General features: G+C 43.3%; 1 protein-coding gene across 7 annotated transcripts in view; it reads right to left on the bottom strand.

Moving 5' to 3' along the window:
• Nucleotides 1–26,038, bottom strand: part of PTPN11 (protein tyrosine phosphatase non-receptor type 11) — a 78,323-nt gene that overhangs the window by 9,095 nt on the left and 43,190 nt on the right. For 3 of the 7 annotated variants that reach the window (XM_033408760.2, XM_033408759.2, XM_033408764.2), the window contains exons 7-14: nt 21,495–21,591; nt 19,586–19,663; nt 18,777–18,856; nt 18,492–18,650; nt 14,158–14,289; nt 9,904–10,070; nt 8,925–8,992; nt 8,278–8,429 (exon numbers count right to left, since the gene is read on the bottom strand). In XM_033408760.2, coding sequence (XP_033264651.1) covers nt 8,278–8,429; nt 8,925–8,992; nt 9,904–10,070; nt 14,158–14,289; nt 18,492–18,650; nt 18,777–18,856; nt 19,586–19,663; nt 21,495–21,591 — 933 coding nt within the window. The remainder of the gene's footprint in view (nt 1–8,277; nt 8,430–8,924; nt 8,993–9,903; nt 10,071–14,157; nt 14,290–18,491; nt 18,651–18,776; nt 18,857–19,585; nt 19,664–21,494; nt 21,592–26,038) is intronic. The other 4 variants (XM_033408763.2, XM_004281448.3, XM_033408761.2 and 1 more) reach the window with 3 other exon arrangements.

The following is a 26,038-nucleotide window of genomic DNA, read 5'->3' as shown; positions in this document are numbered from 1 at the left end:
TCAGAATGACCCCCTGAACACCAACACACGGATGTGCTCCCAGGGCGAAGGTAACAGGGCACTGAGACAACAAACCCAAGCAAAGCTGTGGACCTCCTCAGCCACCCTGCCTCCCCTCGCTATGGACTATCCGGTAATGAAGGGGTCAGCACAGAGCCTATATAAAGAAGGGGGGAAGGTACAAAAAGGAAAAAGGGAGCAAAGAGCAAAAGGCAGATGGAGAAAACACATCAAAAAAGAACCTAAACAAAGAAAGAAGAAAAGATGAACACAAATAGTTCTGCCTTAATATCATAGACTTTACAGACATGCACTTTCTTAAAAAAGAGTGTAAATAAGAGATTATATGACAACAGAGGAGATGAAAAGCAAGCTGGCGAAGCAACAAAAGGAAATAAAAGAAAGACACAAAATATAGTAAGTTCAAGTCTAATTAGAGGTAGCAAAAAATTAAATAACTAAGAACATAGAAAGGGACATTGTAAACAGTCTAGAGGAAAACATATTTTTTAAACTATTAATAAAATACATAAAAGTGATGGAGAAAGCTATTAAGAGATTTGATATATATTATGGAATTCCTGAAGATGGGAACAAATAAAACATAAAAAAATATTCTAGGACATAATGCAAGAAAATGTTCCAGAAATCTCAAAGGAAAAAAAAATCTGAACCTGCATTTTATTTTATTTATTTTTTTGAATCTGCATTTTAAAAGGAAAAACTTCACAATCAATCTCCCAAACATCAACGATAAAGAATATGCCTGGATTGGATCTCCAGGCAGAAAAAGTCAGTCACATATAAGGGGGGATAATCAAATTGACTTTAGACTCCAACACAGCCACATAATTCCAAAAAATCCTGTGGGGAAAAAAAAAACCAAGAATCTTATACCCTACTAAGTTACCCTTTAGATATAAAACCAATGTTCGGACATTTTTAAGCATGCAAAAACTTAGAATGCAATTATCTTAAAAAAAAAAAAAAGCTAGTAATGAAATCTAGCCAACAGAGATAAATCAAAATCAAAACAAAGAATTCAGAGAAACAGATACCGTGATAAAAGGACTAGAGTTTTGATCTAAATACAGCACTAACACTGAACAACTGTCATAATTATAGATATAAATGTCATAAACCATGACAAAAATCAGAAGATAAAAGAAAAATGTGCTAATTCTCTTTCACAGAGTTAAATATCAATTATTATTACAGTAAAAACAGTTAAAATTTTCTAAGCACTGGCTTTGTGTCAGGCACTATTTGAGTATATTATCTCATTTTAATCCTCATAACAACCTTTTGAAATAGATACTATTATTAGCCCTATTTATTATTTATGTTATTTATTATTTATTTTGGCCACGCCACACGGCACGGGGGATCTTGGTTCCCCTACCAGGGATCGAACCCGCGATCCCTGCAGTGGAAGCGTGGAGTTTGACCACTGGACCACCAGGGAAGTCCCAGCCATATTTAACAGATGAGGAAGTGGTGTGCAATTTCTAGTCATAACCTTAAAACAGGGGGTGGCAAACTAATGGCCTATGGGACAAATCTAGCCCAGACCTTTTGCAAGGCTTGTAAGAGTAGTTACTTCATCACAAGTTTAATAGTTTTTAAAGGGTTGTAAAAAAAGAGAGAGTATGCAACAGAGACCATACGTAACGGGGAATCCTAAGAGACTCACCGTCTGACCCTCGACAGAGAAAGTCTGACTCCTACGTTAACAGGCAGCTGCTTGCCCTCCACTTCCTCCTACTCTCTGCAACCATGTGAAAAAGGAAACATCCTAAAGGACAGTAGAGGGACAAGACCAAATGTACCTGGGTCCCTGGATGAACCTAGGTCCCCGCCCTATACCCTCTGATCCCCAAATTGCCTGCCAGCTTGGACTTCTCTATAGAGAAATAAGCTTCTATCTTGTTTAAGGCACTATTATTTAGCCTCTGTTAAAGCAGCCAAACCAATTTATTATAAATTGCAGTCATTACAGAACTTATAGTCTAGGGAAGAAGTTGCAAAAAAGAAATCCGAGGAGAAAATGTTTCATTGAGTCTATATAGTATTTGAATTTTTTGAACTGGTTTTAAAAATTTAAAGTCCTGGGCTTCCCTGGTGGCGCAGTGGTTGAGAGTCCGCCTGCCGATGCAGGGGACACGGGTTCGTGCCCCGGTCCGGGAAGATCCCACATGCCGCGGAGCGGCTGGGCCCGTGAGCCATGGCCGCTTGGGCTGTGCGTTCGGGAGAGGCCACAGCAGTGAGAGGCCCGTGTACCGCAAAAAAAAAAAAAAAAAAAAAAAATTTAAAGTCCTTGTGAATAATCACCTCTGAATAGCAGCCATACACTTTTTAGCACTGAAATGCTGACTTACATAAGAAGTAATTTTTTTAAAGATACAATATAATTTAAAATTAAATATTAGCTGGAAGAATTGACAGAGAGCATCACTTAAAAGTTTTAAAATCCTAACTCTTTTTTTTTTTTTTTTGCGGTACACGGGCCTCCCACCGCTGCGGCCCCTCCCGTCGCGGAGCACAGGCTCCGGACACGCAGGCCCAGCAGCCTCGGCTCACGGGCCCAGCCGCTCCGCGGCACGTGGGATCCTCCCGGACCAGGGCACGAACCCGCGTCCCCCGCATCGGCAGGCGGACCCTCAACCACTGTGCCACCAGGGAAGCCCCTAACTCATTTTTTTAAATAAAAAATTTAAATATACAATAAATAAACTGAAGCATAAAGATGCTTTCTACTCAACACTTTTTTAAAAATTGTGGTTTAAAATAAAACACATGAGATATATTCTCTTTACAAAACATTATGTGTACAGTATAATATTGTTAACCACTTGCTATTGGTGTACAGCAGATCTCTAGAACCTCATCATCTTGCATGACTGAAACTCCATCCCCCCATTTCTTTCTCCCTACTACACACTTTCTTGAAAATCAAAATCAATATTTCTACATGAAGTGATGACAAAAGAATTTTCCAATGAGGAATAATTAATGCAAATGGAACAGGAATTATTTTTAAAAATCATAGCAGCTTGAGGAATAACATAAAAATGCTGGAGCTTTTTAGCTTATTTTGGAAAAACAAGAAATAAAACTGATTCACAAGTCAGATGGGTTTGTTTCTCGGAACATGACAGCCCAGGCTGTCTTATAGATCAAGAAAAATTCTCAGGGGGTAGGGGCTGTTTTGTTCCATTTTGTTTTATTTTGCTTTGAGGAGTGGAGGGAAACTTATTTCAGAGGAGGTCTAAAAAAATGATCTGAAATTTATCTATCCTCCCTGGAATTCAATGACATAGCATGGTTACCAAGTCGCTTGCAATGTTTATAATAAATCTTACGGTCTTGTCAACTGACACACAGCCAAGGTTGAAAGAAGGAACCAACCATGAGGCTCTAAAATCATCTGGTATTAACTATCTTGCCATGTGAGTAAACCCAGTTACATTCTTAAACCTTAAATTACAAAAAAGCCCAAAAGCCCAGAGCAGGGAGAGAGTAAAATGAAAATGCTCTTGTCTAAGTTACAGAACAACAAGATGATGCATCCAGGGTGCTCTGGGCTCAAATGTCAGGATTACAAACACCCTGACTCCTTCCGCATCTAATCACAGAATCTTACTGGTTCTACTCTCCCTGGGCTCACTACCAGCCCCTGCTATCCTGTCCAAACCACCATCGGTTCTCACTGACGCTGGTCCCCCTGCAGCTGCTCAAGCCTCGTGCCCACCCAGCCTTCCCTCTCAAGCCAGGGCCCTCTTTTTAAAATGACAATCTCTTTTTTTTTCATAAATTTATTTATTTTTTATTTATTTATCTTTGGCTGCGTTGGGTCTTTGTTGCTGTGCGTGGGCTTTCTCTAGTTGTGGTGAGCGGGGGCTACTCTTCGTTGCACTGCACAGGCTTCTCACTGCGGTGGCTTCTCTTGTTGCGGAGCACGGACTGTAGGCGCGTGGGTTTCAGTAACTGCGGCACGCGGGCTCAGTAGTTGTGGCTCGAGGTCTCTAGAGTGCAGCGTCAGTAGTTGTGGCGCATGGGCTTAGCTGCTCCACGGCATGTGGGATCTTCCCGGAGCAGGGATCAAACCTATGTCCCCTGCATTGGCAGGGGGATTCTTAACCACTGTGCCACCAGGGAAGACCTGAGGATCTTTTTATGTCACTCCCCTGCTTCAAAATCCTCAGTGATTTCCCATTTTCCTTAGGATAAAGTTTTAAATCCTCAATATGGCCTGCAAGACCTGCCCCCTCGAAATCTGGCCTCTGCTGACTTTCCTAATCTCGCCCAACACGCCCCATGCTCTCCCTCTAACTCCTTCTGCTCCATCGTACGGATTTATTTCCATTTCAGGAACATGACTACTTATATTTCCAGGATCTGGCACAGTGCCTGGCACATAATACAACTGACTTTAATTAATGCAGGAATGAATAAACAAATGAACAAATGTGAGAACACCTTTTTATTGAACCAAGGAGATTATGGAAGATATGTGAAGAAGCACAAGGCTAGGGAAACAAATAAAATAGGACAAATGGAGGCATGGCCTCATGCATATATGTGTGTGTGTGTGTGTGTATATATATATATACACACACACACACACACACATGCGCGCGCGCACGCGCACACATATATATATGAGAGAGAGAGAGAGAGAGAGAGAGGGATTATATAGAGAGAGCTAGACAAGAGGAGTAATTAATTTGCTAATTAGCAATTCAAAGAATATTATACCAGTACAAACAAACATACCCAGTATCCAGATCTTGGCTTTGAAATACCACTCTTCAGTAAGAAGCATCAGGGCTCCTTAGAAAACTGGCTGGGAAAGTACAAGATGAACCTAGATCATCTTGTGGTGTCAAAAAGAGTAAGGAAGTAATCAAAAATGGGAACATATCAAAAAAATACAGGAACCAACTCGAAAGGGTTCCCACTAGGCAAATTTGGGACAGTTTAAGCAACAGAATAAGTAACAGTAATGGACTATAACCCATTCTGACATAAATAAATAAATGAATAAATAAATAAGGAAGATGGGAAAGCTATTTCTTATAGTAGGCTTCCATCTAATAAATGAAAAGGGAATGGTGAAAAGAGAAAATCACCATTGGGCAAATGTCACAGTGGTAATTTTTCCTGGCAAGAATCGTGAATGAATATAAAACTGGTAGGCAAAAAGTATGATGAAAAATTGTTCATTTATATAGTTTCTTGTATCTACCTACAAGATAGTAATTAAAAAGGGAAAGACAGCAACGTAACAGTGGAGAAATCAGACAGACAACACCTTAACCAAGTGATCAAAGTTAACACCGCCAGGAGTGAAACAAACCAAGAGGGAGCTCATGATGTGATGTACCAGGAAGGACACAGCATCACTTCTGCGACCGTCCTGTCAAAAATGCATGACCTGAATCTCATCAAGAGAACACATCATACAAATCCAAACTGAGGAGCATTCTACCAAGTAACTGGTCTGAACTCTTCAAAAATGTCAAGGTCATGAAAGATAAAGATTGAATACTGCTCCAGATTAAAGGAGACTAAAAATACATGACAACTAAATGCACCACGTGACCCTGAACCACACGAAGGATATTAGTAGGACAAATTGGCAAAATCTGAACACGGTCTATAGATTCGAAAATAGTTACTGTATCAGTGCTAATTTCCTGATTTTGATAATTTTACTATGGTTATATAAAAGAATGTCCTTATTTCTAGGAAATACACATCAGAGTATTTGGAGGCAAAGGGACATTAATGTTTGCAACCTACAAACATTTCATTTAAAAAATTATATAGGTATATATAAAGCTATTTATATATGTGTGTGTGTGTATATACATATGGAGAGAGAGAGAGAATATGAATCAGTGATAAAGTAAATGTGTTAAAATGTTAACAGTCAGGAAAGGTGGGTGAAGGGAATTCTATTATACTGTTTCTGCAAGTAAAAAAAAAATTGTTTTAATTCTGAAATGGAAGTTAACAAAAGAAATCTACTTCCAAGTAAACAGCAGAGTGTGAGAAGATCCATTTATAAAGAGCTGAGAATTTTCTCAGTCTTGCTCATTTGCATTTCCTCTAGATTCCCACCTGTTTCTGCATTTCCTCCTTCCAATGCTGTCTGTTTCTCTACTGCCTTTTCTTTTTTTCATTTACCCCTCTGTAGCACATTCTTCCACTCCCAAAGGTCCTTAATGCTTCATAATTTTGGAAATGACTGTATTTCAAAATAATTAATTATCCTAAATGAGTTTTGTTCTTTTGCTTAATTTAAAAATCAGGTGGTTTTAATGTTCTTTTTTTTTTTTTTTTTTTTGCGGTACGCGGGCCTCTCACTGCTGTGTCCTCTCCCGTTGCGGAGCACAGGCTCTGGACGCGCAGGCCCAGTGGCCATGGCTCACGGGCGCAGCCGCTCCGCGGCATGCGGGATCTTCGCGGACCGGGGCACGAACCCGTGTCCCCTGCATCGGCAGGCGGACTCTCAACCACTGTGCCACCAGGGAAGCCCGGTTTTCATGGTCTTAAGTCTGCCACTTAAACCTTCTGCTAAAATAAAGTACTTCTTACTTTACCACTAAATCAAGTAGCAAGTTCCTACACTGAATCAAACAATACAATGCAGAAAACAACATATTACAGGATCTAATTTTTAAAAATAAATATAATCTAAGCCTACATATATTTAGGCTACATAAATCCAAAGGCTCATATACCAAATAGTAGTTCATGTGCTGACACATATTGGCACCAAAAAAGTATTGGCTGAGTGGATGAATGCATGCATGCATTCTAGTACTCTTGGGATGGGATTACCAGGGACATTCAGTTTCTATCGTCTACATTCTGTAGACTACATTCTGTCTACATTCTACCTCTCCTACCCCTCACCTCCAATAAAAGAGCAGCAATAAAGGTTTTTTGGTTTTTTTTTAAGTAGTTCCTAAATCCAAATTACAACTTCAAATTCAGGGTCAGAGGGACCATATATGGTAATGGGAAGATCTGAAGTGCCAGAAAAGCTGGGAGGGAAAGTCCCTAAATTCTCCAAAACAAGAAGAAAGACCAAAGCTTCTGAGTGAAATAGAGAGCTTTCCCCCCAGCTTTTCTGAACAAGACTACATTATGTTCTTCAAGATATTCCCGAATAACTTCCCATTTGTACCAACTGTACTATCCTCTCTTGTATTTATTAGGAGTCCTTCTCTTTGGGCAGCTTTATGCTTTAAGTATTCCTGGCCCAAATTAATATAACTGGAAGACAAATATAAAATAGCCTACAGTAACCATCTAAACAGTTCATAGCACTTACAATAACACAAAGTCAGACTTAAAGCAGTAAAGTTCAAAACCAGTAGCTTGTTAACTATTTGGCGGTAGCTTTCTATACACACACTGCTTCTGAAGATGTTTTTGTACAAGGAAACAATCTAGTGAGTATTTCTGTGTGGACTGAGAACCTACTAAACTAACTAACTTTGGCTAACCACACTTTGATAACGTGGCTGCTATGCTGCTGGGCTAGAAATCTTTCAGTTAGGTGGCAGGTCCTATTTTGAGAAGCTGAGTTTTCTGGAAGGCAATAAACAGGGTAAAGCAGGCAAACCCTGTTGATGTTTAGACACCATCCAGTCTGCAGCACAGCAATGGGGCTGGGGCTGGGGCTGGGGAGGGAGATAGGTCTAAGCTCCGGAAAGAGCAGTCTCCTCAATCCTCTTTAACTCAGCTTTGTGTCTGTTATGAATAGCTTCCAATGGAAAGGCACCAATGCCACATTGTTCTTCATTATGCATGGCTTATTAAAATTGAAATTTTACTGTTTCCAACTCGACCAAATTGGTGGTTCAAACCCCCATGTGCTATTAAGAGTGAGGCATTCATTTAAGAGATGGAATCAGGATGAATATCGCCTGGACCAAAAGTGGAACAGGCTGGAAACTTTGAGGCTTTGCGTTCTAAGCTTGCCGTGTGAGCCTGGGAAAATCCCAATTTTTCTGTGGCTGTTTCCCCAATCTGTCAGGCCTGGTGCTCCTTCCTGAGCTACTCCATACTGAAAAATCAGAGCTGTGAAGTAGGGAATAATTCGTTTCCAGAGAGGCCCTTCCTGGTTGGGAACTTGTTTCACCTTTTCAAAGAAAGACAGTTATCTATCAGAGCCTGTCCTTTTGCATGGAAGGAGAGCATATCCAAGCTGCCCAGAGAAAACCACTGAAAATCCACACGCCAGCCTTCTAGGCTTGGTACCTGCTCTTCTTCAATCCTGCGCTGTAGTGTTTCAATATAATGCTGGACGGCCATATAGATGAATCGGTACTGTGCTTCTGTCTGGACCATCCCTGACCTCTGAGACCGCACCATCTGAATGGTTTTGGGAACGTCAATGTCACAGTCGACACCTACAAAGCAAGCACCATGGAGTATCAGGATAAACTGCAGAGACAATGTGAAGTGGTTTAATGCACAACTGTTAGCAGACTCAGAGATAAAGCAAACTTAAGTCTTTAATGTTCTAACCGAACATGTTCCAAGGGCTACAGCACTGGCCTTCTGACCAATACCAAGGATCCTAGAAGATTACAGCGTAAAGGGTCAGCAGTGAGGGGTCCCTCACGTTCCAACAGCACCGTCCCATACCATCAGCAAGGCAGTTGCATGTTCAACAAAAGACCAGAGCAGTGGCACCCACAGCTCCTAGGCTTTGTTTTATGCCAAAAGCTCAAACAGCATCACTTCTGTTCTCTGGCAAACATACTGAAAGCTGAAGTCTCCGGCCTAGATTTTTGTGAAAATATTTTAACATTCAATTCTCTTCTACAGGCTACTTTCACTAGCACTTTCCTTCCATAAACTGAAAACAGGAACTGTAGCTTCTTGTCCTCCAGATGACCTACCTTTCTCTCTGATGATGTCAATAAGAATATCAATCACAATGAACGTCCCTGTTCGGCCAATTCCAGCACTGTGGGCAGAAGGATGAAGAGCGAGGACAACGGAGTCATTCATGAGGGTTTTATATGCAAAACCAAGCTATTAATATTAACAGAAACAATGTCTACTCTTGGGAGTGTTTATTAGATTGTCCATTTATATTTGCAAATATATTAGCAAAGAGCACGGGGCTTTGGACTCAGTCCATCCTACACTTGGAGTCCAGCTTCTCCAGCACAATGTGCCTGAGGCCACTCCCTTAACCTCTCTGACCCTCAGTTTCCTCATCTGTGAAATAGGTTGTTGTGAGGATCAAATATGAGTAACGGATGAAAAAGCACTGAGCTCAGATGCTGGTATAGAGCAAGTGCTCAATAAAAGGGAGCTTTTAAAGAACTGAATAAACAACGTTTCACACACATCTACTTGCATATGAAAGAGATTTAGGAAACCAAACTTTCCCCAGTATAATCATGAAACCTAAGCTTGGGCACCAGCAGCCTGCAAACTCTGGTGCAGAGGCCATGGGCCTGGCTTCTAGAAGCCTGGATGGGGAGCAGTCCAAATCTTCTGAAGCAAACAAGTATATTGTCAGGGGAAAAAACATACCTCATTTCCATGGAAAAAGAGAACAGAAGCACAATCAAAGAGATGAATCCTAAATTATTATATTAACAAAGAAAACCAAGCAAACATTACCAGACTAAGGGCTCCTTGAGAATAAGGACTGTTTACCACCCTGTGCCCCACCACCCCCAGGTACACGGTGGTCCCGTAGGATCTAGAAGAAATGTACTTTGGGTCAAAGTGGTCCCTTAATGCCTCAAACAAAGATTAAATTTTTCCCTCAGTTAAAGAGCTGGGGATGGGCAGGTAAAAACAAGCCCCCTGGGCATCAGGACACGGGACAGGCAGCGCCCTAGAAGTGGGAGGGTTCGTCACCTGCAGTGAACCACCACAGGCCCCGCGTCCGTGATGCTCTCCTGCTTATGGTGGACCTCCTCCAGGAAGTCCAGCACGCCCCCGGGGTCACTGGGCACTCCGTGGTCCGGCCAGGTCCGAAAGTGGTATTGCCAGACCGTTCTCTCCGTATTCCCCTGGAGTAAAGCCAAGAAAAACCAGAAAAGAATTAAATAAATCAAGGGGTTGAGGACTCGTCTTGTCCCCATCTTTCCCAGATCCTACGTGAGCCAGGGGACCAGGCCCGCACAGAGCCTCCTCACACACTGCTTACAGGTCCCCTGCACGAGTTTCCCAGATCTCTCCTCCTTTTGGGTCTGGCTGAGCAATCCTGGAGGCAACCCTTGGCCTCTGCCATAAGAACCAAGATGTCTTGTACGGCTATTTGTTCTTCAGGAAACTACTGCCTGAATCGGTCTCTGAATCCTCAGCCAGGGGCAGATGAGGTCCCTGACCCTCCTCATCCAAGTGCAGCTCTACCTGGGAGGCAACTGAGCCCTCTGGGACTCAGGGCTCTCCTCCCACCAGATGAGAAAACGGGTATTCCCTCAAGCACTTGTTCCTCTTTGTCTTTTTGTACCTGGCCCTCCTCCCCTCCCCCAACACACACTTTTATTATAATATGATATTTAAACCTCTGTTTGCTGCAAAGCAGATAAGAAGACAGGCTTTGCAATCAGATGGGTGGATTTAGGCCCAAACTTCAGGATTCACACTCACTGCGGCCCCTGGACATCTCTAAGCCTCAACTTCTTCATTTGCCGATGGAGATAAGAATCTCTCAGTCACAATACCATTGTGAGGACTAAACAACGTCAATTAAACACACAGCCACTGCGCAGGAGACAGTTAAGAGACTCAGCACACTGGTGCTCTTCTGAGGACTGACATTAATAAAGGTCAACAAGGGTACCAAGACCACAAAAAAACAAAAAGCATTGTGTTCTGGGTCTACCCAGATTAGATCACTGTAACGGCACTATTCGTTACTACATCTTCTTCCGACATATCTGGAGACAATCCAAGCTAAGTAACATTTTTAAAGGCGATTTAAAAAAAGAGAGAGAGAGTATAACTAGACCAGTGTCCACCACCAGTAACCTTCAGAACATCCAGGGAATCTGAACCACAATCAAGATCCTTTCTTGAATTATGTGCATTTAATTTGCTGAGCCAGAAAAAGATTTTTCTGGATGTTACCAGTGAGCTAAAGATCAGGGGGCTACCAGGGTCACAGAAAGGACAGGGAACGAGAGAGATCCAGCGCCCGGAGCATCCTTGCTCCTCGTCCTTCGTAAATGGCCACTGAGGTCTCTGCTCCCACCCCTCCTTCCCAAGCAATCAGGAGGCTTAAATGAGATCATGTGATAGCACTTTAGAAAACATGGAATGAGCTCTACAAAACAGCAGATAATCTGTGACCAGCAATTCTGGAGAAATGATTGGTCCCATGTCAGCACCTGCATCCGAGGGTGCAAAACACAAACCCAAACGCCAACATTTCCCGTACCTGCTCCTCCCAAATCTCCGATAACAAGAAGATGGATGGTTTATCACTAAAACTGAAGAAAAATCCACCTGCTACTGAGAAACACCTGATGATGAGAAGATGGGTAGTTTATCACTAAACCTGAAGAAAAACCTATCCGGAATCTTTGTCCGATGTCCTCTAAATCTCTGTCTCATTTCTGCTGGACAACTCCTCTCTCAGTCTCTGCAATTGAACCTCCACCCTCTCCCCACAACTGCACCCCCGCTGACATCAGAAGTTTGACATCCCACCCTGGACCACAACTGCCAAGGCTTCCAGCTCACTTCAGTCCCCCGACCACCTCAGGGAACTCACCAGACCACTGAGCCCCTCCATCCACCCTCTGCCTGCCTCCTCCTGCCCTTGCTGCTGGCTTGCCCAGCTCAGATTCCACGCACTCTCCTCACAGCCACTCTCCAACACAGACCTCCACTCCCTCCACCCTCTCTCCATCCACTGCACACACAAACACACACACCCCGCCCCGCCCCAGCAAAGCCCCAAGCCTGGACGAACATAACCACCCACTTTCTCTGTTTTGTACCCAAGGAACAGAGTGTCCTTGGAGAAAACTCACACCAGGTGACTGGTATCACTGAATGTTCATCTTCACCACCTCAATGGGCACTCAGCACTGCCCAGAAATTTACTGGATTTCTTGCTTTGCTACACAATGACTATTTCATCCTTTCCCTACTTTCCTCAAACATTTCGCCTCTTCTTATTCCCTTTGAATGTCAATGGATGGCCTTGCCTCAGGCCTGATAGAGAATTTAGAGCAAATCCCTGTCAGCTCCCCTCCCTATATCTGTGGCCACCTTCTCCTCTTTCCCTCCTGTGGCCAAGAAGTGCTACCCCCATCGATCAAAACCAACCCATCCACGATGCTCTAGATCCCACGCCCCTCCTCATCCAGCCTCCACCCTTGCCTCCCTGGCATCCTCGCCTTGACGTCTCAAAGGCATCTCAAACTTTACGTGTCCAGCAGGTTGCGCTTCATCCTCCCTCCCTCCTCAAATCTGCTGCAGCCCTCGCCCCTCATTCACACCATCATCAAACCCCTTCACATTTACATCCACAATTATCTCCAGTCAGTCCCCTTCTTTCCATTGCCCCTACCATCTTTTACCCAAACGATTCAAGCCCTACCATCCTGTACATCTTCCAGCTTTTCAGACCTCTGCCACAGTGCCACCGTCCACTCAGACTCAAAACCCTACGACGTCTGATTCCGCCTCCTCCTCCAATAGCCAAACTATCCCTACACACCCTACAGACTTCACCCCCCCAAGGGGTCTCTCACATCCCTCGCTTCTCTTCTAGAGTTTATTCTGGCATTTTATATCATATTCATTTCCAAAGGAAGGGAAAAGAAGCAAAACGTGGAGAGAGGCCATCAGACCTAGACCTCTGCGGAGCCCTCCTGGTTACAGGCGTCCTGGCCACTGGAGTCACTCCATCCCACTCTTCCCTCGGTGGGGCTGTAGGACACCTTCCTGGCACCTGTCTCCACATGTGTCCACTTGGCACAAGAACCGTCACGGGTCCAACACCAGCCAATGAATAAAATTTACATTTCTTCTTTTTTTTTTTTTGGCCATGCCTGCGGCATGTGGGATCTTAGTTCCCCAACCAGGGATCGAACCTGGGCCCTCTACAATGGAAGCACAGAGTCCTAACCCCTGGACCAAAAGGGAAGTCCCTAAAATTTACATTTCTTCACGTGAGAGTTAAGGCTCTTCCCAACTTGGTCCCAACCTCTCTCAACCCGTTTACTCCCTCAATTCCCCACTTGCCTTCATTCCCTGTAAACCCCATTTCCTTGACGCTGGCACTTCAGAACCCTGGCTGACAATGACACTTCATCTGGGAGGCCCTCTCTCCGCCATCTTCTCCCACAGAGACCCCGACCTAAAGGCCCACCCTCTTCTGAGACGGTCTCCCTGATGCCCCGGCTGGAAGCCCAGCCTCGGCAGAACTCCAGCACCTTAGACGGGTGTGACAGCCGATGCCTGCTCGACAGCACAGGACTTTGCATACATGGCTTCTCTCGGCTACATGACTGCAATTCCCTGGGGACAAAGGCGATTTCGCTTACCTTTATGTCCCCAAAGGACTTTGAAAAAGTAAGCCCCTCTCACCATGCAATTATAATGAATCCAAATCTTGTTGGATTCAAAGTTAGTCACCCCAGGGACAAACCTGAACTACAAGCAATTAAAAGCTGATGCCATGGAATTTCGTCACTGAACAGGCCTCAGGGCCTTTGCACTCACTGCTCCCTCCGCTTAGAACACTCCTCTCCTGACCCTCTGGATGCTGCTCCACCTTCAGGTCTCAGCTTGCGTGGCACCCCCTCAGAGAAGCCCTCCCTGTTTACTCCATCTCGGGTACCCAGTCACTCTCTAACATACCATCCTGTGGCTTTCACAGCTGGAGCACAATCGGAAAGCTTAGTTGGTTATTTACTCCTTAACCTTCCACCTCCCTAGGCTCTGTGGGGGCAGGGACTGTGCCGGTCTGGTTTGCGATGTATCAGTAGTACCTTGACGGTGCCTGGCACATAGAAGGCTCCTGATAGATGGATGTTACTCAGTGAGTGAACAAATGCCTGAAGGTATGCAGACAGGAGTAACCGCACGACCCTGGATTAGCGCACACCATGCGCAGTTACCAAAGTCTCTAAAGTACGACAATATACTTACTTGTCCAACCTTCGAAAGTTTAAGTTCTCTTAACGTATAGTCATGAGCAGCACTTTCTTTGACGTTCCTAACGCGCATGACCCCGTATTCTTTTAGCGCATACTCATCAGGCCAGTATTTGACACATTTACTCTGGAAGGGATCAGAGAAAAGACAGTTAATCTCTGTGAACTCTGACATGAAAGCCGAAACCAAAAGAAAACCAACGTTCAAGTCTTCCTTGATGACCACTAACATGGAAAACGGCCTGTCTGGTATCTAACTGTTGGGTTTTGAAAGAAGGAAAGAAGAATTCAAAAAGAAAAGCACGTGTGTGGAGAACCAGGGAGAAGTGGGAAGAGAAAGCTGCTGTTGCAAAATTGCCTAATTTAAGCCAGGTCCAAGGAGAGTCAGTGTTTGCTTATTTCTCTCTAAAGAACCAAAGAGGCAGAAAGAAGGGGACTACCCAGTATGAGTGTGCTGCCTAGCATGCACTCAGTTCTGAATTCCAGAGATCTACCAGTCACTATGCAGGGAAGGCAAGCAGGGGCTCTGGAGGTGGATGGGCTGCCCAACGAGCCAGACTGTCTGGTCCATTTCCGTGCCAGTGTAGGAGGTCTCCCCGCCTTATCTAACCCAAGTGTGAATAACTCCAGCACAGAAAGGCAGCTGATGGGGTTTTGAACCAGCTGCTTTTTCTATATCCAGATCCATCTGATACCTGCTACACACGTCACCTTCGCTTAACTGGGTGCCTGGGAACGCCAAGCCTGCAATAGCTGCTGGCTTCAGAGCAGGCAGATTGGAGAATATGGCACCAAGGGAATCATTCTGGCTGCCAAAGAGGAAGATATTTTGCTCAATGAGAGATGAGTCTGCGTATCTTTGGTGATATGTCCTGGGCAGAGAATGCCTTTGCGTCTTGTTTTCTCCTGGGAGCAGTCACCCACACCACTCACTTTCAACAACAACCAAGACACAAATATCAGCAAGAGAAATCTACCTTGTGCATTAGGGAGACAGAGAAATTCACTGTTATAAAACGAGAAATCAGAGAGCAGCTGCAGACATCCCCACAGTCAATGACTGAGGGAAAGAAGAAAAACATGGCAGGAGGAAAGGTCAACAGAAGAATTAATGGACAGCGTTTACTTTTCTGCTTAGCATGGCTTATGTGGTCTTTTATGTATTATTCTGAATTCAGCTTTCCCTCCACGATCCTGTAGATCCAAAAACCTCTTTGACAGATTTGACACAATTTTTATTATCCCCAAATAAACACTTTGACTATTAAATGTATGCAATGCTGCCACTCTCCAAACAATTCTGAGGACTGCTGGCCGCTCAAAAGAAGACAAATTAAATCACAACTCCTAACATTGTAGCTGACTCTGCATGTCTGCAATCTACTGTGCCCTCCTCCCAGTTTCCCAAACTCTGATGTAAACCTTGGCAAACAAATTCTAAAATGTGAGTGCTAATACTTTAGCTTTTAAATTAAAGCCCAGGAATCAAAGGGAATTCAGAGTCTGGTTTTTCTTCTGTGCACTGGAGGGGATAACAGGCGAACAAGTTACCAGAAACGCTCGCGGGGAGACTGAAAGTCCATCATGTCCTCCTCTCCGGCAGCAGAGTACAGAGGGAGAATGAGAAAACAGACAAAGGCCGGGAGAAGGAGGTAAGGAGCTGGGGGCAGAGTGACTTGGCCCAACGTCTGTCTATTCTAGGCGTTTCTGGCAGCTCTTCTGAGAGGGACCAATCCTGATCCCTCTGAAGTGACCCGAGAACCCTCTCTTCACAGCCCTCAAGTCCTCTGAGAACAGGTGGCCTCCTACAACTGCAATCAGGCAACAGGCAGGACGGAGGGCTCAGTTTTCCTTTCCATACTTAGAACAGGTGACACTCACCTGAAGCAAAAACTATGAAGACATTTTAACTTGTCCATTAATTCAAGAACATCTACTGTTACTGCAGGCAGCTGCTAGAGGAAGCCTTTGTTTCACAATGACCAGACCTGGCCTCAAAGGTATTCAAAAGTGTAACAACTAGCAGTACAATAACAAAAATCTTACAAAATCACATTGCCTTTCACAACTGATATGAAAATTACATTAGAAGGGCTAAAATCCAAAATCACCCATCTGTCTTTTTATAGGGTATGACTGCTACGTTCCATGCAACTTTTACATAAACCAGTTAAAGTATATCTAAATAAAAAGAACTTTGACTAGAACACAAACAAAAACAGAGAACTTTTCCATATTAAAAAATCCACAATGGATGGGTTCACTTTGGGATAACACACAGAGCTGTCACTCAGTGGGATTTGTCTGCTTCTCCATAGGTGTGGGATGTTATAATTTTTAAAAACCTGAAGTGTCATGAAGAGTGCAGGGAGATGGGTACTAGGCATATGTTGCTTGGGGGGAGTGTACACTGGGACAACCACTCTAGAGGGTAGTTGGCAGAATTTATTAAAATTTACAACATGCAAAAGCAAAAACAATAAATAAACAAGAAAAAATAAAAAAAATTCAAAAATGGAAAAAAAAACAAGAGAAAAAAAGAAAAATTAAAAAAATTTTTAAAAAATTTACAACATGCACACCCCCTATGACCTAGCAATTCTTCTTGACATCTGACCTAGAAAAACACTTACCACATACAAAAGCAAGAACAAGATTGTTCACTTCAGCACTGTTTATAAGAGAAATAACTGAAACATTTAAATGCCTAATATATGACAGTTAAACAAATGGTAGTACATCCATACCATGGAATACCATGCAATTACTAAAAAGAATGAGATAGGCCAATATGTACTAACAGAAGAAGTTAGAACATATATTAGGTGGGGAGAAAAGAAACCAAGATACACAATAAAGTTACTGTATGACAGCACTTTTTCATACAGTACTTGTCCGAAAATAGCACTATATACTTCTATAGGAGCATGTATGTATGTGAATACATATACATGTGCAAATGTAGGTATATAATGCCTATTATACACATGCATATGCAAATGCCAAGAAGACAGTGTAGAAGAATACGCATCAAACTGATAAGAGGGTTTATGTTGGAGGAGGGAACAATTGGGTGGACAAGGGATGGTGACAAAGGTAATTTTAATTGTAAGGAGTTTGAATGTTTATCTGAATATATTGTCTGGATAGTTCAAATTAATTTTTTAAATGCTTAGAAGTCCTAAGTATAGTTCACATGACAAGTGAAATCAATGTTTATTGATTAGTCCTCTAATCCCCTGAAGGTACCAGACAGGCCTTCTTACACTCCCTTTATGACCTCTGCTTCTGGACACAATGGGGTAACAGAAACTGGATTTACTCTCTTACCTTAAACCACTAAAATGGAAAAATGAAATGATATATATAATAGGATTAGTAACAAGGACATTTAAAAAATTATTATAAATATATTCCATATGTTCAAAAGGTACAGCAAATGATGGACATGTTAAGAAGAGAGACATAGGATATATTAAAAAGACTCAAATAAAACTTAAATGAAAAGGACAATGTCTACTGTGAAAATTACACTGGATAGGATGAACGGCAGACTCTACACTGCAGAAGAAAAGATGAACTGAAACACGTATAGCAAAAGAAACTTATCTAACTTATCCCAAACAGAGGGAAAAAAGTGAACTGAAAATAAATGAAGAAAGTCTCAGTGAGCTATAGGACAACTTCAAACAGCCTAATATATGTGTAATTGGTAACCCAGGACAGGGTGGGTTGGCAGTTCATGTGTGAAGAAATAGTAAACGTTATTCAAATTTGAAGAAAACTATAAACCCACAGACCCAAGAAGCTCCATGAACCCTAAGAAGAAGAAAAAAAGAAAACTACACCAAAGTACGTCATATCAAATTTCTCCTACTCCCTTTTTTCCAGAGGGTCAGAGTAAGCTTACTGTGTTTACTCAGCTTTTTGTTTTTAAATAAATTTATTTATATTTTATTTTTGGTTGTGTCGGGTCTTCGTTGCTACCCACGGGCTTTCTCTAGTTGCGGTGAGCAGGGACTACTCTTCGTTGCGGTGCGCAGGCTTCTCATTGTGATTGCTTCTCTTGTTGTGGAGCACGGGCTCTAGGCGCGCAGGCTTCAGTAGTTGCAGCACATGGGCTCCACAACGCAGGCTCAGTAGTTGTGGCGCACAGGCTTAGCTGCTCTGCGGCACGTGGGATCTTCCTGGATCAGGGCTCGAACCCGTGTCCCCTGCATTGGCAGGCGGATTCTTAACCACTGCGCCACCAGGGAAGTCCCTATTCAGTTCTTAACATGTTCAACCTGACATGTCCAATACTTCAAAAAAGTAGAGTATATAGCATACCTTTCCTCTCTCCACTTCTTTTGTTGTCATGACAATCACTCGGGAGTTCTCTTGAAATACCATCCGCCAAAAGTCATTCACGGTGTTTTGCAGGCAGCCTTGTGTGGCAATGTAACTCTTTTTGGGCTTTGAGTTGTTGCACTTGGTTTCAAATTCAGGCTAGAAATTTAGGAAGAAAATACTTCAAACATTTGAAAACTGCTCTCAGGCCATGAGGAAGGATTTAAAATACAAAAACTGGCTAGCAATATACAGTCAGAAAACACCACGAGAAACAAAGTTTACCATGATAATGTTTGCATTGATGTAATCTGAAACAGGCTCATTGGGATCACCATCGTGTAGGACAACCCTGGTGTGATCAACTGGAAGAAAAAGAGAACATGGTCACAAAGGTACTGAGACCTCTTCAGGACAAATCAGTTCATCCTCAACGAGTCCAAGTTTTGCTCATTTCATGATAAAACAACATTAAAAACTAAATCCTAAACTATAATCTGAATATGATGCCTCATAATGCTTTCTTTAAGAGAATAAAGTAGCAATGTCAATTCCCTGGTTTTGATAATGTACTATGGATATATAGAATATTATCATTGGGAGAAGCTGGATAAAGGGTACATGGGAGCCCTCTATATATTTTTGTAACTTCTTGTGAGTCTAAAATTATTTCAAAACAAAAGTTATTTTTGTTTTTGGGGGTTTTTTTAGAGGAAGAGTAAACTACAGGTAAATGACATGATGTCTGAGATTTGCTTCAAAACAATTCAGGGAGAGAAGAGAAGTGTATCAGAATATAGATGAATCAAGATTGGGCAGGAGTTGACAATTGTTGGAGCTGGGTGATGGGTACGTGTGGGTTCTTTATACTATTCTGTCTACTTTTGAATATATTTTAAACTCTCCATAATAAAAAGGGTGTTTTTTTTAATGAAGTAGAATTAAATACAGTATCTAGACAACAGGATTCTGATGATAGTATCTACTGACCAAATTTTATACAAAAGTACATTACTGATGTTTAAAAAACCTGAGTGTTCTACCGAAGCAACGCATTTTACACTGAGAAATAGTAATAAAGTTGTATGTCTTACTAGAATAATGTTCTTTTGCTTCAGACTCCCCATCTTTAAAGAATATGATGTTAATCAGAAGAAACATCTGATTGGGATCTTTAAGGGAGGAAAGGGCAATAATATTCTATTTATCAATAGATACTGCATACCACTGTTCCCTTCATCTTTTCCTACATCCCCACATCTTACTAATGAGTACCATTTAGACCTCTTGAGCAGAAATGAAAACTTAAGACATAAAGAGGGCAATGCTTCCCCAACGTCATTAGGACCATGCTGTGGCTCAAAATGATTCTCTACAAATTCCTCATTGTCTCTCCTCAGTATTAGAAATGCCTCCACTTTCTCCCATCCTCACCTGCATACATTAAAAATATCTATATGGATGTGATATACATATACACTGTGTGTGCGCACCTATGTATACAGAAAGACTATGCCACACACACACACACACACACACACACACACACACACACACACATACACACACACACACCCCGGATGGGTTTACAGTATCTGACAAAATAGCTCTGGCCTGAGGAGACATTACAGCAGTGCTCTCCAATCTGATCATGCTGTCAATAAACTTCAATAATAAAGTTTTTGAACACTGAAATATATATACAATTATAGATACACACAAGCCTTTTTTTTTTTTTTTTTTTTGCGGTACGCAGGCTTCTCACTGTTGTGGCCTCTCCCGTTGCGGAGCACAGGCTCCGGATGCGCAGGCTCAGCAGCCATGGCTCACGGGCCCAGCCACTCCGCAGCATGTGGGGTCTTCCCAGACCGGGGCACAAACCCGTGTCCCCTGCATCGTCAGGCGGACTCTCAACCACTGCGCCACCAGGGAAGCCCCACACAAGCCTTATTTTTAAATTGGGTAAAAACATTATGCACGCTCTGCCATCAAGCTGCACATCAGATTTAAAATTTACTTTCTTTTTTTTTTTTTTTGATAAAAGATGTAAATCAAGAGATGTTCTAAATGTTCCTTCCCTGTCCCATGGCAGACTGCCTTACCCAGCCCACTCTGGAGACCCTGCATTAGAGCTCAGGGCTAAGAGCAGTGACTTTGGGGGCTCCAGTACCAGTTCTCGCACTCACTCCCACTTGTGACCTTGCTAAAATGGTCCCTAAAATGGGGATAATAAGAACTCCTGCTTTGTGTGCATGGGATACGGATTAAGTGAGATATGGACTCAGAGTCTGGCACAGAGACAGCACTCAGGGGAGGTGAGCTATCACAACTGTGTGGTGCCATTTCTGGGATCCTCACCCAAGGCCTACCTCCTTCTGGGCCTCTTTTTCACTACAGTTCAACTCAGGCTCTACCTGGCAGCACCTGGGTGTTAAGGAGGTATTGCTTTATGAATATCACAAGGTCTGCTTCTGAGCAAAGCATAGGTATGCACCTGAATCTCCAGTAATTCGAGCTCAAGGGATGAGGGATGTCGGAAAAGATGAAGGGAACAGTTGGAAGAACCCCCAGGAGGAGCTCGTCTGTTCCCCAGATGAGGGAACAGAGCCCCAGAAAGGAGGCGTGCTGTCCCCAAGACCCAAGGGCTGGACGCTGCAAAGCAAGGACACAAGCCTGGGACCCTTGAGCCTGATGGTGAGACCCTGGGAGATGGCAAGCCTTGAGATGATCTCTCCTACGCAGACAAAATTAATTAATAGAAGGAAACAACCACACACTAAGCCTCCCAGTGGCAATTTTACTCCGTAATCAACATCACAGGAACTCAGTGAATGAGGCCATCCATCCCCAAAACAGCTGATTATTTTGGAAACTACTTACAATTAAAAGAAGCTAAGGCCTTGGATCTGCTGAGAAAGCACATGGCCCCCAGAAAAGTTACTGAGACACTGGGAATCAAAACCTCCAAGAATGACTATTATGGAGAAATACATTGATACTTACAGGGCAGGATGTTTTTATATCTATTTTTGTTTTTATTCTCTTGCCTCTGACCCTCTTTTCTGCTGTAGAGAAGTTTGCATTCCTGTTGTTGTAGTGTCTAGAGAGAAACAAAAGTAAATATTATTAGCACCAAAAGCTTCAAAAAAAAAAAGCTTGACCCAGCACTTCCACTTTAGGGAATTTTTCCTAGGAAATGTTCCAGAGTCGTGGGCAACAGCTACAAGAAAGCTCACCTTAATGCTATATCAAGAGTGGCAGGAACACTGGAAACAACATAAATGTCCAACCAGAAAGGACTGCCTAAATAAACACTTTCGTTCATTCATACAAAAGATGTTCTACAGACGTTTAAAAGATATCCTAGGAGAATATTTAATGCCTTGGAATGATGATCAGAGTAAGTATTAACTGAAAAGCAGCTCAAACTTCCAAAACAGTGTCTTACATAAGCCCATATGTCTGCATGCACCTGTGTATATAAGAAATGGCAGAAGGATGTACACCAAAAAAGTAACGGGGATTATTTTTTTGAGAGCAGTGGGATTATTCTTTTTCTTTTCTTTCTTTTTCTTTTTTAACTGTTTTTTGCCTAAATTTGCTACAATAAATAAATATTTATAAGAAGAGAAACCTTTTAAAATAACAATTATTAAGAATGAAAGCCAGTGAGCATTGGTAGACAGCATCCAAATAATACATATGATCCATGTTCTTGAGGATTTTATGATCTGCCTTTTACCATTGATTGATTCAGAGCAAGCTGAAAGTCAGTTCTCAAATTTGGATCCTGGGGGACAGTAGAAGTAGTTCTGGTGCCACTAGATCATGGGCATGCAAGCTTTGTTAGCAAGGCTTTGGAGTCCTCCTATGCCTCAAACCCATGTCAGTGCCCTGGGCAGCCAGCCTGCGTCTGCACAGACACCCGCTCTCCTATGCTCTGAGGGGAGGGGGCCCCTATCCTCTACCGCAGCCAGAGACGGAGGAGGAGAACTCTCGGGCACCCAAAGCGAGGGGTCAGGAAGGACACCTCTGCAGGTAAAGGAGGTGGGGAACGCGATCAGGGCAAGAGCCTAAACTAGGCAGCCACCGTGGAGCTGGCCCCAGGGGAAGAGAGGATGTGGGGAAGTGGTGAGAAGCACCAGCTGCAGAAACAGACAGGAAGGTGGACAAGCTAGGCTGAAGTATTTTCAAGGAGTAGGTTTCATTTTCAAAATTACCACAAGTGCCTCTTCAAGGGACCCTTGGTTTCAAACAAGCCTAATTTGAATGGGAAATCACAAATGGGGCAAATCAAGAAAGTGAAAGGAAGACTAAATAAAGGGGGGGAAAGTGTGTTATATATATTTTTAATATATTTATATACGCTAAAATGATTTTCCCTTAGAGATTTCTCTACAGGGAGAGGCAGAGTCAGTATTTCGTAACACAGCAGCCCTGTTAGATTTCCATTTCATTTATCTGAATTTCACAGACAGGTACGAAAGTCAGGAGTTTAAATTGCTAATTTGACTCTCAGTTTCAAAATGCAATATTTGGCCTTGACACTCAGCTCATAACCAAAGTGTTCAGCCAGTGGAAACCTGGACAGAAATAAAATACAATGTATGCAGAACTCTGACAATCAAACGGTCACTCAAAATTCTTAAATGAGGTCACTTTAAGTAATTACAGCCCTTTGCCTTCTTGGAGCTGGCATTTCCTCTCAACTGTGAGCCAGCCTTACCGTTCAATATTGCTGTGTTAGGAAGAAAGTTTGATCTTGATTATTAGACATTAAGGTGAGGTTCAAACACTATGAACTCAATCAATCACTTAAACATCAACCAAGTGAAGAGAAACAACATCAACAAAAGCTACAATGGGGTGGGGAGAGGGCGGGACACATACTAGGAAATAACTAGGTGCTTGATTCAAAACAAACTTGACAGCAAAGCATTCAAGTGTTCACTTATGAAACAAACCTCAAGTGATGCTTCACTTGTGGAGGGCACACTGCCAGAGCAATCTCTAGAAAAGGCAGATTTCACCCAGGCCCGCCCTGTTTAATCACCTTCAGTTCCTCCCTCTGCCTTCAAGATCAAATGCACGCTTTTCAGAACAACTCAGGAAACCTTCTCTGAGCTAATGGAGGCCTGCCTCTAACCTCAGCTGCTGCTTCGCCAAGTTACTATCCTGTCTGTGCCTCAGTGTCCTCAAGTGTAAAGTGGGGCTAATCCTAATTACCTACCCCATAGGGTTGGTGTTAAGAGTTAAGGCGCACTGTCTACACTCTAGCCACACCAAATATACACAAGGGTCTTGAACTCACCATGTTTCTTCAGGCCTTCATGTTTTTATCCATGCCATCCCCTCTGCCTAGAATTCCCTTTCTCTGCCTTGAGTACCTATGAATGGTTACATTTTACTTACTCATTAGGACCTACCCCAAATACCTCCTCCTCTGGGAAGCTCTCCTGACCCACTCAGCACGACCTCCCTGTGGCTCACAATACCAGTTCAAGGGCTGCAGCACCTCCCTCCGTGAGTACGCTCGTCACACTGAATCCCAGCTACGTTTTTGCAATCTTGTCTCTTCTATTAGAGAGCATGGACCACCCTTGTTTGCCTGCAAACAGCACAGCATCCAGCACAAAGTAGGCACTCAAAATGTATCCGCTGAATGAACAAATAAATACAGAAGGGGGTGGAGGGAGACATACAAACCACAGACCATCATGGCGATGGCCTCGGCACTGCAGGGCCCACACTCAGCATCCCATGCTGACACTGCCGGCCTGGCCTTCAACATAAAGAAAAACCACGTAGGCAAAATATTAAAACAGCATTTCCCGATCTTTAGTCATTTGAAAAGCATCTTCAAGATGCTGTGCCATCTCAGCACATCACCTGTTATATCAATTGTTTTCTTAAATTAACAGCCTCTTTTTTCCCTTCAGAAAATGTATTTCAAAAGGAAACTGCATATTACTAGCACACATGAAAACCAGTATCACTTGCCATATATGGAAGGTAACCAGAAAAAGGAATATAATAAAAACAAAATATTGTCAAATTCTACCTGGATACTGTAGCATGCCTGAGACTCTGTAAAGGAAAAGGGACACTGGCAGGTGTTAGAGGTAGGTGTTAGAGGCATATTAAAACTGTACTCAGACCTTCTCCTAAGCCACGTCAAAAGGAATGGGTATGGGTTAAAAAAGAGAAAAACCTTCCTCATTCGCTAATTTGATCTTACTGTAATGGGGTGCCCCAGAAAATCATCTCACACACCAAGAACACTTTGCTAGAATAATCCAGAGTTCCAGGCCAGGGAAATCCTCACCAATACCCATAGCATGTTGGCTAGACCATCTACTCAGCTCAGCCTCTGGCTTCCCTCATCCTGCATTAAGTTACCAATTGCATCTTCCATGCGGATTTGAGGTTTGAACAGCACACAAGTTGAGACAGTTTGGGCCCTGGAGTGTTCCAGAAAGGACAGGCCCAGAGGCCCTGTGTCCCAGGCGCAGTAGGGTGCTAACCGCCAGCGGCTGGCTGGCAGCTGTCACGGATTAGTAATGACTAACAGTGTGCCTCTCCCCCTCCAGCCCCGCTCCTTCCTCCGTGCCCATTAGCCCATTCTCATCTGCGCCTGGGGCCCAAGTTGCCTGAACACATTTCATTTCCCACAGTGGAAGGCTGCCATCCATCTCGAGTGAGACTGAAAATAAAAAGAACTCAGAAGTTGTCACTTTCCATGTTCTGCCTGCAGAGGCTCCCCGACTGCACCCGAGATAATCAGCTACCGCCTGCTAAGGGGCGCTTCCTCCCCAGCAGCAGCAGGCTGATGGCCGGAAGAGGCAGGAGAATAGCCACCAAGCCCTGCCCCCAGGAGTTTACAATCCCTTCAAGGATGATCTTCCACAACCTCCCTCTCAGCTGCCCCCAGGGCACCAAAAGCTGTGAATGACCTGCGGCTGAATGTCACTGTCTCCATCCCCATTCTCCACTGGGCCTGGCAGGATGCCAGTGATAAGGCGTGGGACAGGCAACGAGAAAGCTGGGGCACAGGCTGTAAGATACCCCATTTTCCCACGTAAAACAACCAAAGGGTTTGCAACCAAGGATGAACCCTCAGAAAGGACCAGAGGCTAGTTACAGTCACCTGATTACATGAATCAACGGTGATCAACAAATGGATTATATCAAACTTTTAAGCGTTTATAAAAGGCATGAAGAGAAAGGCAATCCCCAATCCACATCGTACATTAGGCGTGCCCAGCAGCATGACCGAGTGTGGATGGAACAGGTGTTCACAATGCAGAACGGTCCCTCACAGCTATGGCTGTTGAACATCTGTGCTCCCCACACCTGGACCCCTGCCAGCCTCCAGCCTAAATGCCAGTAGCAGCACCCCCAGTCACCGTGATGACCAAAAGAGACCCTCACAGGCTTCCAAAGTCCTCTGATTAAAGACCACTGGAACCGGCTCTTGACCAGAATGTCACGAATGCAAGTGGAGAAACAGGATCAAAGAAAGACAGACAAACAACAAATGAATGGGC

This window comes from Orcinus orca, chromosome 15 (assembly GCF_937001465.1).
Source record: "Orcinus orca chromosome 15, mOrcOrc1.1, whole genome shotgun sequence".
Lineage (NCBI taxonomy): Eukaryota > Metazoa > Chordata > Mammalia > Artiodactyla > Delphinidae > Orcinus > Orcinus orca.
Note: the sequence above shows the minus strand (reverse complement) of the source record. Positions and strands in the feature narration are given on the sequence as shown.